At 48.7% G+C, this 18,333-nt stretch overlaps 1 protein-coding gene across 1 annotated transcript; it reads left to right on the forward strand.

The window, feature by feature from the left end:
- Positions 1-8,675: 8,675 nt before the first annotated feature.
- Positions 8,676-16,706, forward strand: CHI3L1 (chitinase 3 like 1). The gene is made up of 10 exons (XM_017851546.1): positions 8,676-9,032; positions 9,297-9,326; positions 10,254-10,455; positions 11,008-11,064; positions 11,848-11,998; positions 12,785-12,906; positions 14,362-14,485; positions 14,996-15,178; positions 15,760-15,876; positions 16,052-16,706. The coding sequence occupies exons 1-10, from the start codon at positions 9,008-9,010 to the stop codon at positions 16,190-16,192; spliced, it is 1,152 nt and encodes a 383-aa protein (XP_017707035.1). The 5' UTR covers positions 8,676-9,007; the 3' UTR covers positions 16,193-16,706.
- Positions 16,707-18,333: the final 1,627 nt, after the last annotated feature.

Raw genomic sequence — 18,333 nt, forward strand, 5'->3', positions numbered from 1 at the left:
TTGTTTTCTTTTCTTTTCTAAATGTATTAGTCTCTGGTCCTCCTTTGACAACTTATTCCTGGAGGTTCTACAAAGCTATAGGCCACCTGGCTCCTAGCAAGGGAGCCAGCAGACAGGTGGAACTCACAGTACACATTACCCCTTGGATCTGATCTGCAGCCCACCTCCTCTGGCTCCTCTGAAATGTCTCCTGTGCAATGATAGAGCTAAATCAATTCTTGCCAAGTCTGTTTCTGGTTCTGGTTCTGATGGTGTGTGGCCAATTGTGCCCACATTGGTAGCAGCAGGAGTGGAATCTGGGTTTGATGCTATGGCCTGACCATGACATGATTTCTGTCAGGATCAGCAGACGAGGTTTCTGGAATCTGACTCCCCTGGTAGTATTTTCAGGGTGAATGCGTTTGTCCAAGGATTCCGAGACTTCTTGGAGTTTGAGAATACAGGGTTGAAGAAGTTGTTTGACGTCTCTATGACTGTTGGAATTCTCTGTGGTATGTGTTTCATGTTGGTGTCAGTAGGTTCTTTTCATTCCAAGCTCAGTCCTCATCCTTAAGTTCTGACTTTTAAAGTTATTATGGTCCAAATAGCTATTGATAGCTACAAAGGTAAAATTCCTATAGCTAAGATAAAAGGAAAATCAGCTTTCATTAATTTCTCTAAATAATTAAATGATGCTGGGTGCTGTGGCTCACGCCTATAATCCCAGCACTTTGGGAGGCTGAGGCAGGAGAATTGTTTGAGCTCAGGAGTTCAAGACTAGCCTGGGTAACACAGTGAGATCCCATCTCTACAAAAAAATGTTTTAAAAATTATCCAGGCAGGGGGGTGTGCACCTGTAATCCCAACCTGTCAGGAGGCTGAGTTGGGAGGATCACTTGAGCCTGGGAGGCTGACGATGATGTGAACGGTGATCATGCCACCACACTCTGGCCAGGCATCAGAATGAGACCCTGTCTCAAAAATGAATTAGGCCAGGCATGGTGGCTCACTCCTGTAAGCCCAGCACTTTGGGAGGCTGAGGTGGGTTGAGCACTCGAGACCAGGAGGAGTTCGAGACTAGCCTGGCCAGCATGGCAAAATCCTGTCTCTACTAAAAATACAAAAAGAAAAAAAAAAAAAAAGTAGCCAGGTGTGGTGGTGCACACCTATAATCCTGGCTATTCAAGAAGCTGAGGCACAGGAATCGCTTGAACCTGGGAGGTGGAGGCTGCAGTGAGGTGAGATTACACCACTGAATTCCAGCCTGGGTGACAGAGCAAGACTCTGTCTCAAAATAATAATAATAACAATTAATCAAACGATTTAGAAATAATGTCTCTTCATAAATTTGTATATGAGATTAAAAAGGGAGCATTATTGGAAGGATACGTACATAAAAAGAGAGAGATTGCGCTGTTAAATTCAGAAGGAGATCTCCAAATTACTCAGATTTTCAACAATGATGCTTCTTCTTAAAAGGCCTAATGGGACTTAATTATATGTCTTATCACGTGTCATTTATTTCAAATGTTGTCTCTAGGTTTAAATATCCTTGTCAATTGGTGACATTCTTACCCATAAAGATAAAATTAAGGCCCTGGAGATTTGTTAATGCCCCACTCTCTCATACAAATCGATTGCACATTATACCTTAATAAAAGACTCCATTCTCCTCCATTCTAGCTGATTAACCAGAACCATTTAATTTTATTATAAATGGATGATATTTCCGTTTTCCTTTCATATACTAAAGGTTCCTGCTACAAGCTAAAGAACAGGACTATTGATATCACAGGACATAAACACCCATGGACACGGGCTTCCCTCTATAAGCTGTCTTTGGACCTGTTAGACTGAACCAAGGGACTGACTCAGATTCTCTAGAATGGTTTTGGTCTAGATTCTAGAATAGGGGTCAGAAAACTGGCTGTCAGGTTTTTTTTTTAATAAAGTTTTATTGGAACACAGTCATGCTCCTTGGGTCAGTATTCTCATGGCTGCTTTCCTGCTACAAGGGCCATGTTGAGTAGTTGCATACAGAGTGAGAGCAACTGATCAGAAAGTATACAATTTTATAGAAGAAAGTTTGGTCTACCTAACCCAAGACCAACAAAACAAAAATGAATTACCTAGGACTAAGTGGAATAAGAACTGGTTTCATTATGATTGATGTTTTATTTTAATTAATATCAGAAAAAAAATCTGCTTACCCTATCTCTCATTCTGAATTTAACATATACCTACACAAACTGGAGTAAGGCACTCTTTTTAAAAAGGTTTTAATAATATATTTTATTTGACTCAGTATATCCACAATATTAACATTTCAACATGTAGTCAATCTAAAAAGTATTAATGAGAGAGCTAACTTTTTTTTTTTCAACCCATGTCTTCAAATCCAGTGTTGGTTTTTATACTTACAGCACATGGAAGCACTCTTTAAATGTCACTTCGTCCCGATTGAACTTTCAAATTTCAAAAGAAAAAAAAAGTCCCATGGGAAATCTTAAAACAGATTATAAACTAGTGTATCATCAGAACAATTTTGAAAGAAGAAAAAAAAACCCTGCATTTCCTGGCAGGCTAGCAATATTAACAAATATGGCAATCTTAAAGAAAATAGCACTGATATAATACTTCACACATAAAAGCAATTTCTTCCCAGCTCTAGGGGCTTTACAAGGCATCCGGACAGAAGTTCACTGTGCAGCCTGATCAGATTATAATGACCTGTGTCGATTGGACTCATCTACAGAACAGTACTCGTAACTCCCGCAGCCCTTGTTACAATCTTGTGTTTAATGTTGGGGTGTCGTAGGCCTCAGAAGCAGGTCTTAGACAATAAAAACATTCTCTAATCTTTCCCCTTCTCTGGTCATAAAGAAATCCCCTGACCTACCTTGTCGGATTGTAGGTCCTAAGACCCCTGTTTCAAAAGAGAGTCTGCCCAGTTCCCTGGAGGAAGGAATGCTGCATAGAGGCCAATCAGAATCTGAACAGACAGGCCTTGCTGGGTTTCCCTATCGCCTCTATTAGTATTAGACCACACCCTTCTTGTCCAATCACATTTCTACATGGTTGTCAATCATGACTACCCAGCGAAGTCTCCATAAAGGGCCATGATGACTGGGTACAGAGCACTTCCAGGTAGCTGAGCCTGTGGAGGTTCCTGGAGAGCAGCACCCCCAGGGAGGGCATGGACGCTCCAAGCCCCTTCCCCATACCTCGCCCTGTGTATCTCAGCATCTGCATACTTTGTAATATCTTTTATAATGCACTGGTAAATGTGTTTCCCTGAGTTCTGTGAAATGCTCTAACAAATTAAACCTAAAGAAGTGAGTGTGGGAACCCCAACTTGAAGCTGGTCAGTCAAAAGTTCCAGAGGCCCAGACTTGTGGTTGGTGCCTGAAGGGGCAGCGGTTTTGTAGGACTGAGCCCTCAACCTGTGGGATCTGATGCTCTCTGCAGGCGAGAGCATCAGAATTGAACTGGAGGATACCCCGCTGGTGTCCACTGCAAGTGCTTGCTTGGTGATGGCGAGAGACCCACACACTTGGTGGTAGAAGTCTCCTGTGTTGATGGTTGTCATTGTGTTGAGTGAGAGAACAGAACAAGCACACTTTATGCTTTTTCCTCTTATCAGTGCTTTTACAAGTTCCTTTCCTTTTTATGATCAAATATCCTATGTTATAAATTTGAGGAGGAAAATTGTAACCAAACAAATTAATATAGCTTGTTCACTTCTAGATAGAATGAATGTTTATGGTCTTGTAGGGTATTTATATAGATCCAATGAGAATCTGTCCTTTTTCTTACCAGAAAATAACTGGATATTGACCATGCCAAAATTCCATTTAATTAGGTATGTGTTAAAGAAAAAAATTATCCAATGCCATTTGTTGAAGTATGTACGGATTATCTTTATTCAAGATCGTCATGATAGGTACAGGAACCAGGGCAATGGGGTCTTGCAGTTGTGGGGAGAGATTGGACTCAACTATGAATACAGCATAGGCAAGTGGAAATCAGTAGCTAAGGACCAGGAGGTCAGTGGATAGAAATTACTAAGAGGAAACAGGAGTAAGGGAGATTCTGGCTAAACAGACCTAACAGGATTCTTGCTGCAGACAGGCCAGGGTGATCAAACATCCCCTGGGGCGTGATGAAGGACAAGGAAACTGGTCAGATGTCAAGGGTGATCAGATGTTGAGGGTAGGGGGTTCTTGCTAAATTGACTTAGCAGGGCTCTTTGCTAAAACCGGATTTTACAAGGAAGCGCACAGATGGGCCCAGGAGAAGATTCAGAAGCCCGACTGAAATTTGGCCAAACAAAGAATTTTTGTTATATGATAAGCCACTATTAAGGAATAAAGACTACATTTTACATGTGGAAATGACACCCATGAAGTCCTCTAGAAAACTCTGGGATGGCTTTAGAACTGATGAAATTCCAGCCTTAGAGGTAGTTAAAAAAAAAAATGAATAAATAAAACCTACATTTCCTGGCAGTCTAGGAATATTAACACATATGGGAATCTTAGAGAAAATGGTGCTGATATAATACTTTACACATAAAAGTAATTTCTTCCCAGCCCTAGGGGCTTTACAAAGCCTCCAGACAGAAGCTCACTGTAAAACATTAATATCATGTGGCTCTGGTTTCACTAGCCATACAAAAAGCAAGTATTTATTTATTCATCAACACCTCCTGTTATGTCAATAGAAATGAATTTTGGTCAAATAAAACAAAATATCAATTTGATGATGCTGCATCAGGAAGTTTTTAAGCAACATACACTGTTAAGCCCATGCCTCAATGGCAAGGATTTGCCCACAAGGAAAGAAAATCCATGGAGGCAAAGCCCAACTCTTCACTCTGCTGGCTTCATTCATGACCAAGTACCACTGCGGGGTGGGGATGGGGATAATTTGCATCTGGAGATAAGCCAAAAATAATATGTTATCCTGACTGGTTTAGGACTCTAAAATAATAAGCCTTGGCTATTTCCCATAAATTTGGATTCCCAGCTGGGTGCGGTGGTACACGCCTATGATCCCAGCATTTTGGAGGGCTGAGGCAGGAGGATGGCTTGAGCCCAGAAGGTTGAGGCTGCAGTGAGCCCAGATTACGCCACTGCACTCCAGCCTGGGTGACAGAGTGAGACCCTGCCTCAAAAAAAAAAAAAGAGAATTCCCTGACAAAATAATTTTATCCCTGATTTTTGCTATGCTGTTAAGTGAAGATGTGTTGCAAAAACGATGCTGATCTCCACTAAACGTGATAACCTTGGGTCATTTTTTTACCCCTTCAAATACTTGCTGCGTTTCGTATTTGATGAGCCCGTCTTTCTGAAATCTGACTCGCTTCCGCTTTTCACAAGCAACTGTTTTCTTCTCTAAGTGTTTCTGCCTCTGAGTCTTCGACAGCTTCTGCTGTGCGCCAGCACCACCACCGAGCTGAGGATTTGGAGATGATTTGAATTCCTGCCTGGCAGAAGTCCACTCTCTGGAGGAAGAGACTACTTGAAAAAGAGAGAATTCTCCTCAAGTATTTGGTGGGGTGTCAACACCACCTCTGTTTGCTCTGACACGCCATGCAAAATGAAGGAATCCTCAAAACCACTGTGCCCAAGGAGCCAGCCCAGGCTCCCAGGAACTTGTTTTCTGAATGGTGGTAATGTCCACCCTCTGGCTCCTGATCCAGCTTCATCTTGTGCCTCTCTTGAGCTCCCTCCCCCTAATTCCATGCCTCAACCACTCTTGAATTCTTCTGGTTCCTGGAACATAACAGCCTCTTCCTGCCCCAGGTTTTTGCACAGTTTTTTTCTGTGGGGGTGCAGTGGGCAGGGGGCAGGCTAACACCTACCTTTCCTTTGTAATACATTACTTGTTTTTCTTTGTTTAATGTCCATCTTCTTGGCCAGACTGTATGCTTCATGAGGACAGGGACTGCCTCTCTGTTCCCATTCACCTTTCTGTCTCTACTGTCTACCTCAGTGCAAGGCAACTAGTCTAGTACACTTGCTTAAAAAGCATTGGTTGAACACTATCAATGTACTGTGGGGCCTAGAAATGTTTGATTAGGGAAATTAAGTCAGGAAGCTTGTTTTGTGGTTTTATGGCACGTCCTGAGTCAGTTCTTCACAGGGTAACAAAAACTATTGAATGAGATGAAATTTTGAGAACATCAGAGTTTAAACCCAAAATATAAGAGTATGAAGTTTTGCATCATTTTGAGATCATTTGTTCATTTACTAATTTATTCAATGAGTACTTTACTGAGCATCTACTATGTCTCAAGCACTGGGGATAGATACAAAGGTGGATAAAATGACCCAGCCCTTGCCTTTACTGAGTGTATAGTCTAGTGAGGGAGGCAAACAATAAAACATCCACTCCCACACACAACATATAAAATTATAACTGAGTCACATATTAAGGAGAGAGGTACAAAGTGCTCTGACAGCCCCATAGCAGGTTTTCTGTCACCTGGAAATTGCCTTTTCTGCAGACAAGGTGCCTGCTGAGCTGCAATCTGAAGGATGAGGAAGAATAAAGCAGCCAAAGAAGAGCAGTGTTAGGCTGCAATTCTCCATGGGTTGCCTGCATTTCCTGCACAGCTTATGCACAGAGGCACCGGCTTCTTTGTTCTAGGCAATCTTTTTAGTGATGTTTGCACAGCAAACAGCCTTGGAAGATAGAAAGAGTGCCCCCTCCAGACCAAAAGGCAGATTTGTTTACTCTCCAGTAATAAAGATAATGTCTCCCTTATCTTGGGCTGGCCAAGGTGAGGAAGGCTTACTGCTCAACATGAAAGATTTGGGTTCCTTAAACTAGTGATTCCTCTGCTGTGATGTAACTCATTGCATTCACAGCATCTACCCGGGCTCCTCCAATACTGCCCTTGTGGGACTTGGGGGCTAAGGGGAACTGACCCAAACATGAAGTTCATGCTGCTTGCTGTGCTATGGATAATAAAGTCCTTTGTCTTTGTCTCTGACCTAGGAGTCTCCTGTCTTCTGCCAACATCCATGAAACTGTAACTATCTCATTAATTTGCAAGCAGCATAAAATCTCAGATCTTTCATAGTTATTTACAGGCAAGTGGATGTCATATATAAAGGCCCTGTGGTGGGAGTCAGTAGAGCAAATATAAGGATTAAAAAAAAGACATACAAGCATGAGTGGAATATAGGGAGTGTGGGGGTCATGGCCTGAGATAAGGCTGGGAGGTGGTGAGCCAATGGCACGCTTGGCAAATCCTGTCGACACAGGCCCAGGGGGTGTCTTGGCCATTCGTTGTGACAAAGCTGACTTCAGACAGAACATGTGGAATTAATAAACTGAGCTGGAGGGAGCATAGGACAGCAAGGCTTGGGCCAATGTAAGCCTATGAAATAATTTTTAACAGAGGAAGATAGTGAAAATAGGAGGTGTTTTCTTAACATCCTGTGCTCTGTGGTGAAAAATTTTGCATTTGCATGCCACTTCATAATATCACTATTAGAAATTAGAAGTCCACCTCTCAGCGCCCCAAGTGAACAAGAAGAAGCTATCACTGACTATCATTGCTGTCAGTCATCTTGGGTACAAAAGGAGGCAATCATCTTAAAAAGGAAAAGTGATGCCCCTTTAGTATTCACCAAGCGTGATTCTGGACAAGCCACTTTTTGTCCACCCCTCTTACAATGAAGGGAAGGGACTGGCTGAGTTTTAAAGGAAGACAAAAGAGAACGAGGGAAAAAAGAGGGAGAGAGGAGAGAGACCTCACCAAGAGAGAGCTGCAAAACCAGCCTGGACAAAATTCGATTATGACCTAACATTAGTGAAAAATAAACGTCCTTTCTTCAGAAGCCCTCGGATCCATTCTGGCTCTTGGAGATCTGAACTTTTCACTCACTGCCTATTAAGCCTACAAAGAATGGAGTTGTCCTGGATATTTGGCCAAAAAAAAAAAAAAAAGTATCCACAAACAGGGACGTAATCAGGCAGAGAGCCTCGTTAAGAAGTTTTATTCTTGTCCTAGGAGTGATGAGAGATCACTGAAGGATTTAGAGAGGGGCGGTATCATCAGGCTTGGGTTCCAAAGCCTCACTGAAAGCGACGGGGAGCTGACTGATCCGAGATGCTCCATGCAGCTGCCTGTAGGAACTGTATTTCCTCCGTAGTGCCTCACTGCAGCACCGAGCTTGCAAAAGATCCTATCTCACTCATCTTTATGGGAATTTCAAAACGGAAACAAAATCGCACCAGGGCTTAAACCATTCTTGGGAATTTCCCCGTCTTTCCCTCTAAATAATCAGCACATAAACTGCCAAAAAAAAAAAAAGGAAAAAAAGCAGACATGGGCCCAAAAGGGAGTGCTCAGTTTCAGGCTGTTTGCTTTCCTTCCTCCCAAGGCTCTCTGGCCCTTACCCAGCCTGAAGACACAGAGAAAGTGTGAGGGGGAGGGTAGGAGTAGGAGGGTAGGTCAGGCAGGGCAATGCTGAGCCTGGGAAGAAAACAACTGCCTTGTTTAGGGCACTGTGGCTTATGTAACTCAATTGTGCCCAGTTTCCACCTGGCCAGGGGCCTGGAGTGAATGCTGAAGATGCAAAGGTAGAGGCTGCCAGAAAAGCCAGGAAATTGCTGGCAAGAGCACCAGTGGTGGGGTGCAGGAGTGGGAGGAAGGCTAGGAAATGCGGCTGAGTCACATCTCCGGAAGCCCCCCATCATCACCCTAGTGGCTCCCCTGCTGGCAGGTGCCTCATGAAGACCTGACCCAAAGTTTTCAAAACTCTGTGGTTTCTCAACCCTCCTCTGGTAATCCATAGTACTCCCCCGCCTCCACTTGCCAGCCTCGTGATTCCTTCATTGACACATAGCTCAGTTCCCATAAAAGGGCTGGTTTGCTGCATCAGGGAGTGGAGTGGGACAGGTATATAAAGGAAGTACAGGGCCTGGGGAAGAGGCCCTGTCTAGGTAGCTGGCACCAGGAGCCGTGGGCAAGGGAAGAGGCTACACCCTGACCTGCTCTGCGACAGCCAGAATGTGTGTGAAGGCGGCTCAAACAGGTACCTGGGCTAGTCAAGTTCAATCCATCAGAGTTGTGTTTTCAGGCCCAGACAGCCCGCAGAGCCATCTACCTGCTGGGTAGGGGACTAAGGGAGTGGGGAAAGCAGGAGGGGAAGCAGAGCCAGGGGCCAGAGGAGGGACTGAGGCTGCAACCAGGAGGTGGGGGGGACGGTGTTGGGGGTGGTTCTCAGTTGCTTGGGGGAGGGAGCAGGGCGGAAGGGCAGGATGCACTTGCAGGGTTCTGACCCTGGATTTCTCTTCAGGCTGTGTGGTCCTGGTGCTGCTCCAGTGCTGTGAGTAATCCCTCCACCCCTACTTTAAGTCCAGAGGTGTGGCGAGGGCACAGGGCAGGTGTGGAAGAGGTCTTAGATCCAGGGGAACACTTTGCCAGTTCCTTCTGTGGTTTCAATGGCTTGGAAATATTCACGTTCGCTAAACCGGAGTGAGGAGTATATGGATGTTTATTTTACTATACTCTTTGGTTATGTGAAAATTCTCAAAATAAGAAATTTTAAAAGGTCCTGGTTCAGTGAAGGCTTTGACTAACAGTCCCTGAGAGCTGCTGGTACAGTTGCCCAGTAGCTGCTTGGATGAGTGACGCCCACATTGTTTGCAGCAGGAGAAACGGAATTAGAGGCGAGGAAGGACTTCCTGGTCCATTGTGATATTGTGCCCCAGTCTGGGGGACATGCTGAGGGAGCACAGGACTGCCATTCTGGGTGGGTTACAAGTTAAAGGCACTCTCACCAGGGGGCAGAGAAAGGTGGGCCAGAGTCCCTCATGGACGAAGGACCTCACTGCAGGTCACTAAAGGTACCAGCCTGAAAGCCAGAGCCATCTGTGACACAGGCTGTCTTGGGCCTTCCACTCCTACAAAGCCACTGCTTCCAAGAAGCCTGTTGTGCTGGCACCAGGTCCCATTTCACCCTTATTCACCAGCTCCTGCCCTTCCCCCACACAATGCCTATAGTGTATTCATCCCCTGCATTTGATATTTTCTAAGCATTTTCAAACAGGCCTTATTTTCACCAGTCAGGGAACTCCCCAGAGGCAGGGGTACCTGAACCAGCTCCTTGCATTTAAGAATTATGACTTTGCTCACAATCTGCACCCCACTCCTCCTCACCCACCCCCACACCCCATTGGTGCTCAGCTCTGGGCTCAGCCTGAGGTCTCTTGCCGAATCCTGGCCCCGGCCCCACCCCTGACTTATCCTTCAGGCTCTGCATACAAACTGGTCTGCTACTACACCAGCTGGTCCCAGTACCGGGAAGGCGACGGGAGCTGCTTCCCAGATGCCATCGACCGTTCCCTCTGTACCCACATCATCTACAGCTTTGCCAATATAAGCAACGATCACATTGACACCTGGGAGTGGAATGATGTGACGCTTTACGGCATGCTCAACACACTCAAGAACAGGTTGGGCCAGGGCTGGCCAGGAGAGTAGGGACCAGCTGGCCTGGTCCCAGGGCAGGGCAACCCCACCCAGAAGGATGGGCAAGGCCCCACCCTACTCATCTATGATTGGAGAATTAGAGGGGCTTGGCTTAAATGGGCAGAGGGGATGACCATAGGTGCTGGGCAATATTTGGGGTGATGAGAGAGTGTAGATGGAAGCACAGCTGAGCCCCTCTGGGAAGGGGGAACCCTCTCCCCGCCACCAATGTGCTCTCCAGGGAGCATGGAAAATGTGCATGACTCTACTTTGCCATACTCTGTCTTCTCCACTGGGGAAAACAAAAATGGGCAGCAGACCTCAGAGTAACTCCCATGAAGCCTGTGACCCCTCAGAGATCCACCACTATGAATCTCTATGGGATTCCCAAGAAGTCCTATGGGAGGACATCAGTGACCTAACCCAGCCTCTCACCCAAAGCAGGAAACCTACTATGGCCTCTAAGACATGGGGCCACCCAGTGTCATGACAACCACATTCCACCCCTGCCCTCCCCACCTCCCTGTGCCCCACAGGAACCCCAATCTGAAGACGCTCCTGTCTGTCGGAGGATGGAACTTTGGCTCTCAAAGGTAGGAGCCTCTCCCCAGGGGCAGGACGGCAGAGGATGATGGCACAGGAGTGAGGAGCTTGGGTCTCCCCCACCCCTGGTATGGATGTTCCAGGGGCTCCAGACTGGTTAGGTACAAGGCCTACCTGGTTGTCAGGGGCCTGCCTGATGTGTAGCAAAGAAAGCAGAGCCCAGAGAGGGAGCGGGACTTGCCAAGAGTCACACAGCAAGTTAACAGTGGATCTCCCAATTCCCTGCTGACGCTGTATTTACGACCTTACAGGCCCAAAAATATGGGACTTCTGGGGCTACTGCCATTAGGGCTGGAAAGAGACAGATGGAAACCAATGGTGAAATTGAGGAGTGGGGAGACCCTGGGAGGAGTCTTTGGATTAGGTGGGGTTGGAGCAGGGCTTGAAATGGGGGTGGGTATGGCCACTGTTGGCACCTATGTGCTGGGTGCTCTCTCTGTGTCCAGCACCCTGTCTCCCCATGATCCCGTGTCGTCCTCACAACAGTATGGTGAGCTGTTATAATTGTCCCCGTTTTACAGATAATGAAACTGAGACTCAGGTTATAGCCTTTCACAGTGGTTGGCTAGTAAGTGATAGAGTAGGACTTGGAAACCTGGAATGCCTGGCTCTAAGGCACATGCATGCCTGGAGGTAACCCCTCTCCCAGTCATGCCCTCCCAGAGCTGTGTGGCCTCAGGCTCCCAGCTCTGCAGGTCCTGGAAACCCCACCAACAGCCCAAGGCACCTAGCATATCAGTGCTGAGCACAACATGGGGCTGATTTGGTCCTAGATTTTCCAAGATGGCCTCCAACACCCAGAGTCGCCAGACTTTCATCAAGTCAGTACCGCCATTTCTGCGCACCCACGGCTTTGATGGGCTGGACCTTGCCTGGCTCTACCCTGGACGGAGAGACAAGCAGCATTTTACCACCCTAATCAAGGTGCTGGTCAGGTCAGGGACAGGGAGGGAGGTGGGCAGGTAGGAGGGAATGGGATGGGCTAGAAGCTGGCTTCAGCTGCTGTCCTCCTGAGGACAGGCAAAGAGGGACTTCTGCCTCACTGCAGTGTCCTGGGACCCTGTGCCCTGAAGACCTCACACAGCAAGGAAGGCTTCTTGTGACCATGGTGGGAGGTGGGAGTGGGGTTCTAAGAGGGGGAAGGTTGTGACTGAGCGGAGCACCCACTCGTCACTACCCACTTAGTGCAATGCCCATTGTCCACCCTGCGATCCCATCCTGATGCCACCCATACCCAGCATGCACTGCGTCCAGCAGCTCTCAGCTCTGTCTGGGGCAGCCCAAGCATCTCCAGTTACCAGAGGCAGAAGGAAGTCTCAACAAATTGTTCACAATACCAATAGAAATCACTTTAATTTTGGGATTTCACGTACCAGCTAGAACAAAGCACAGACCGAAAGGCAAATGTCTCCCAAAGTCATCTGCAGGCCAATAGGGGTCACCCACTGTTCCGATGCTCCCTCCAGGACAGGGAGTAATTGAGTGCTGATGGGCGTTCATGGGTCTGGGGACAAGGGTAGTCAGTTTTTTAGGAAAAGGATGAGTCGCCTGAGGATGGGACCACTGATGAGCCACTTTATCACTTCCACTAGGCCCCAGGCAGATTGGAGATCATAGCAAATGGGATGCACAGAGACCTAGGCCCCCTCGACAAGTCTACCTCTCGTGCCCTCTGGGACCCTCTCTCTCACCTGCCTGTCTCCCATCTAGGAAATGAAGGCTGAATTTGCAAAGGAAGCCCAGCCAGGGAAAAAGCAGCTCCTGCTCAGTGCAGCAGTGTCTGCGGGGAAGGTCACCATTGACAGCAGCTATGACATTGCCCAGATATCCGAGTGAGTCTCCTGCCCCAGGCAGCCTCCCCAGAACCTCTGTCAACACTCCTGTTTCCCCACCACCCCCAGCCCTAGCACTGCATGTAGACTGAGGACACTGGGCTTCCAGTCCCAGTTCTTCCAAAGCCTTGATGTGTGACCTTGAGCAGGTCGCTTACCCGCCCTGTGCCTCAGTTGCCCCATCTGTCAAATGGGGCATAACAATCCTTGCCTTTCCTTTTTCACTTGGGCTGTTGTTAAGCAGTTGAGAGAGTTGCTATGAAAGTATTTTGGAAAGGGAAATGGAAAAAGCTATTCAAACCCTCTGGCCATTGCAGAGTATTTTCTCCATGCCAGGCTGAGCAGAGTGCTGGGCCCTGGAAAGGCCAACAGCAGCCTCTTTCTAGAGTGCTGGGGAGTCCTCAAGGCTCTCTCACACACACAGGCCTCCCCCTTTCCTGTTGGCCCCACGCCTCATCCTCACCCCGCCCCTCATGCCTGTGAGGAACAAGGAACAGCCAAGCAGCCTCATCTCTCCAGAGAGCAGAGCCATGGGTCTCGGGAAACCCAGGAGTAAGAAACAAAGACTCTTCAAAATGACTTCAGAGCTTCCTTTAGGATTCCAGGGAGGTGTGAACTCAGTGCTTAATTAAATGGATTCTTTAGAGGGTGGGAAACAGGTGGCTCTCAAACATTTGCCCCACATATCCGAAGAAGCTCGTATTTTCGTGCAATCCGCCCCCAGGGGTCTCACCGGGTTTTGCGGGCGTGCAAAACCTCCTCCCACCCAGTGCCTCTTAGGTTCAGGTCATCCTTTGGCCTTGCTCTTTCCCCGCCAGGCTGTCTGTTGATACTACTTTGAATCTGCTTTCACTGAGATAAGCATGGCAGGAGTGGTGGGGGTAAGGTGGGATAGAGGCCAGCTCCCAAACATGTGCTGGGCATAACAGAGGACCCATTCTTGACTGAAGTGCCCTTGTGGGACCCTGAGCCCATGCCCTGGAGTGGTACAGGGTGGTGTGCCAGCAATGGGGTTCAGGCTAGCAGCCTGTCTGGCTGCTGTCTGCTTCCCTTGTTCACATCCTGCTGGAGCCTTAAATGGGAGCCCAAACACTTCCTCTTTTTTTGTTTGTTTTTTTGTTTTTTTGAGATGAAATCTGATGAAATCTCACTGTGTTGCCCAGGCTGGAGTGCAGTGGCGCAACCTCTGCGGCCCAGGTTCAAGCAATTCTCCTGCCTCAGCCTCCGGAGTAGCTGGGATTACAGGCACCTGCCACCGCGTCTGGCTTATTTAGTAGAGACGGAGGGGGGGGGGGGTTCACCATCTTGGCCAGGCTGATCTTGAACTCCTGGCCTCATGATCCACCCTCCCCAGCCTCCCAAAATGCTGGGATTCCAGGTGTGAGCCACCGCACCTGGCCTAAATCTTTTCGATTAATAATTTCCTGCCTCACCCTCCATCCCCTTCCTCCTCAGACACCTGGATTTCATTAGCATCATGACGTACGATTTTCATGGAGCCTGGCGTGGGACCACAGGCCATCATAGTCCCCTGTTCCGAGGCCAGGAGGATGCGAGTCCTGACAGATTTAGCAACACTGTGAGTTCTCAGAAGGAGGGAGGGCCAGGAAGGGGCCGCAAGACCTGCCAACTGCCAGTGCTCACACACCAACCCCTCTAGTCCTCAGTACAGTCCTGCAAGACGGGTTATGAGGCCCATTCCACAGATTAGGAAACTGAGGCCCAAAGTCTGGGCATGCTCCATGGCTTTGGGAAAGTGGTCTGCAGGGTAAATGGAATGTAGGCAGGGGGCAGAATGGGGAGAAGCTGGGAACTGAGGAGGTGGGAGCCATTGTGCCCCCAGAGCCAATCACCTGATTTCTGCATCTGCCAAATAGTAATAGTCCCTTCCTATGCCTCAAAGGATTTTTTTCAAGAATGCAACTGTAAAATTCACTTTAAAGTGACATGATCAGTTCCCGGAGGGACAGGGGAATCCCCAGTGCACCATATACCTATAATCGCTGTCAAGACAGCAGCAGTATTAATTGCTCAATCTTCCGCACCTGCGCACTAACTGCTCACGTTGTTCCCACCCTACCCCACCCAGGACTATGCTGTGGGGTACATGTTGAGGTTGGGGGCTCCTGCCGGCAAGCTGGTGATGGGCATCCCCACCTTCGGGAAAAGCTTCACTCTGGCCTCTTCTGAGACTGGTGTTGGAGCCCCAATCTCGGGACCAGGAATTCCAGGCCGGTTCACCAAGGAGGCAGGGACTCTTGCCTACTATGAGGTAATGGAGTTAGGGTAGAAGGTAGGATTCCCCCCACACCACCGGCAGCCCTGGGGAAGGTGATTCCCCACCACGTTCTTGCTTTTTCTCCTTTGGAAATAAAGAAAATGTCCGGTTGCCCCAGCATGCCTGAGGAAGTGGAAGGGAAAGGTTAGGACATTTGTTGCTGAAAGTCTCCAGCAGGTACAGGCACATGGGCCTGCACCACTAGGCCCCTGGGATATCCCTCTGGCTATGGGGCTGAGGTCTTCCTTCCAGCCCAGGAAAGAGCAGAGGTCAAGAGGCAGATTTTTTGTTTCATCTAGCCTCCGCTGCTCTGTGTGTCCTTGGGCCTGTCCTCAGTGTCAACCAGCAGGCCTCACATCTCTGTTTAAATGGAAGAAGCTAAGCAGGGCCAAGGCAGCCACCATCTCTGGGACATTTGCATCTGTTTTATATAAACTTGTGTGACGCATGCAGCCTGCAGACCCTGGAGAGAGTGAGGCCGCAGGATGCAGCAGGAGCTAAAAGAGATTTGGAGAGTGGCGTCTCCTGGTGACCTGCAAGGTCTCAGAACGACCTTTCCCCTGTTATCTGCTCAGATCTGTGACTTCCTCCGCGGAGCCACAGTCCATAGAATCCTCGGCCAGCAGGTCCCCTATGCCACCAAAGGCAACCAGTGGGTAGGATACGACGACCAGGAAAGCGTCAAAAGCAAGGTAGGCTTCCCCAAGGCCACGCCTCAGGACAAAGAGGAAGAAGGAGGCCCTGCTCCCAGCAGCCAGATTCCTGTCCCTTGCACTGAGGGCTGGGCTGGGCTCACAGAGCACATGTGCCCTGTACACACTCTGTGCCAGGGAACCCAGCCCTGCTCCTCTGGGCCTCCCCTGCCAGGTGCAGTACCTGAAGGACAGGCAGCTGGCAGGTGCCATGGTATGGGCCCTGGACCTGGATGACTTCCAGGGCTCCTTCTGCGGCCAGGATCTGCGCTTCCCTCTCACCAATGCCATCAAGGATGCACTCGCCGCAACTTAGCCCTCTGTTCTTCTGCACGCAGCACGGGGGCCAAGGATGCCCCATCCCCCTCTGGCTCCAGCTGGCCAGGAGCCTGATCACCTGCCCTGCTGAGTCCCAGGTTGAGCCTCAGTCTCCCTCCCTTGAAGCCTATGCAGAGGGCCACAACACACAGATTTGAGCTCAGCCCTGGTGGGCAGGGAGGTAGGGATAGGGCTGCAGGGATAGTGAGGCATCACAGTGTAAGACTCGGGATTAGTACACACTTATTGATTAATGGAAATATTTACAGATCCCCAAGCCTGGCAAGGGAATTTCTTAAACTCCCTGCCCCCCAGTTCTTACCAAAGGACACCATTTTGGCAAGCTCTATCACCAAGTAGCCAAACATCCTACAAGACACAGTGACCATACTAATTATACCCTCTGCAAAGCCCAGTTTAAAATCTTCACTTAGGAACGTAATCGTGTCCCCTATCCTACTTCCCCTTCCTAATTCCACAGCTGCTCAATAAAGTACAAGAGCTTAACAGTGTGTTGGCGCTTTGCTTTGGTCTATCTTTGAGCGCCCACTAGACCCATTGGACTCACCTCCCCCATCTCTTCTGGATTCCTTCCTCTGAGGCTTGGGACCCCTGAGCTTGCAGAGATGAGGCCACCATGTCCTCTGCCTAGCCGAAGAGAGCCCCAGTGGGAGGCCAGCATCCTCAGATTCACCTGCCTTGGACTTAACCCAAGCATGGCTGATGACCTTCCACATATTAAGAGGTCGAGTCAGGGTGGATCACAAGGTCAGGAGATCAAGACCATCCTGGCTAGCATGGTGAAACCCCATCTCTACTAAAAATATTAAAAAATTAGCCAGGCGTGGTGGCGGGTGCCTGTAGTCCCAGCTACTTGGGAGGCTGAAGCGGGAGAATGGCATGAACCAGGGAGGTGGAGCTTGCAGTGAGCTGAGATCACACCACTGCACTCCAAACTGGGCGACAGAGCGAGACTCCATCTCAAAAAAAAAAAAAGTCACTGCCATCCAGATTTCTAAATTAAATTCCCTGTTGAAAAAACTTTTTCTGTTTCCTGAAGGTTAGCAGGCCCTGGGAAAGAAGTCTTTTCATCCCAACGCTCCATCTCTTCCGACCCACGGGAAGGTGGTGGGAGCTCATCACAGGACCAGGTTAGAAAGCCCTGAACTCTGGACCCTCTGGGCCAGCAGGAAATGCACATGTCATCTCATGCACCCTTCCTGCCTATTGGGACTGGAGTCCCTTCAGAGTGCTTAAGAGATGGCCCTCCAGCCTCCCAGTGAGGGGCAGCTCATTACCTTGGAAGCAACCCATTCCATTGCTGGACTGAAATCTGTCAACAGTCCTAGTGCCGGGCTTAGCCCTTTGTTCTGTTCATCCCTCCCCTAACACTCATCACTCCACCCATCCAGAGATCAAAGTACCTCTGCTCAAGCTGGACTGAGATAGGAGGTCGGGAGGATGTGATGGGGTGGTTCAGAAGAATAGACAGATTTCCAGCCTTTATGAAATGGAGATGCTTTCATCAGGCTTCTGTTGAATTCTCAGAGCCCCAGGAATGCCTTTATCCAAAGACACTCCAGATATACACTCCAAAACTAAAGAGAATTGATTTGTGGATTCTCTGATGTTTGGATTATCTGTGACTTGGGATAATCACAAGTTGGCCTGATGGTTTGTGACTCTGGTTTGAAGTGGAGGGAAGGAGGAAATATCTGAAATGTGAACCAGCTGGAGCTGGGCAGATGCTACTGATCCCAAGGTCATAGTCCTGCTGAAGGCGAAGAAAGCAAGGACTCGGCAAGGCATGGGGTGGGCTGTGGGGAGGGAGTACCTGGTATTTCACCTTTGGCTGGTGGGGCCAAGTATTCCCTAATCCCTGCCACTGTCTACCCCACGGCACAGGGATCTTTGAAACCCCAAGGCTGCAAGCCCTCATGGGCAGCCAACCGCCCTCCCCTGGGGCCGCCCTTCCCCCAGCCTGGGACAGGCTCTCCAGGGCTGACTCAGGGTCCTGTGGGGTTAGTCACATTCGCTTATAGCTGCAGAGTCAGAGGCCAAGGATGGAGATCGGACCAGCTGGGCACTAGCACCCTGGCTGTTGAAGGCCAGTCGGGGTGATAGATGAGGGAGTGACTC

Source organism: Rhinopithecus bieti, unplaced genomic scaffold (assembly GCF_001698545.2).
Source record: "Rhinopithecus bieti isolate Rb0 unplaced genomic scaffold, ASM169854v2 scaffold_33903, whole genome shotgun sequence".
Taxonomy (NCBI): domain Eukaryota; kingdom Metazoa; phylum Chordata; class Mammalia; order Primates; family Cercopithecidae; genus Rhinopithecus; species Rhinopithecus bieti.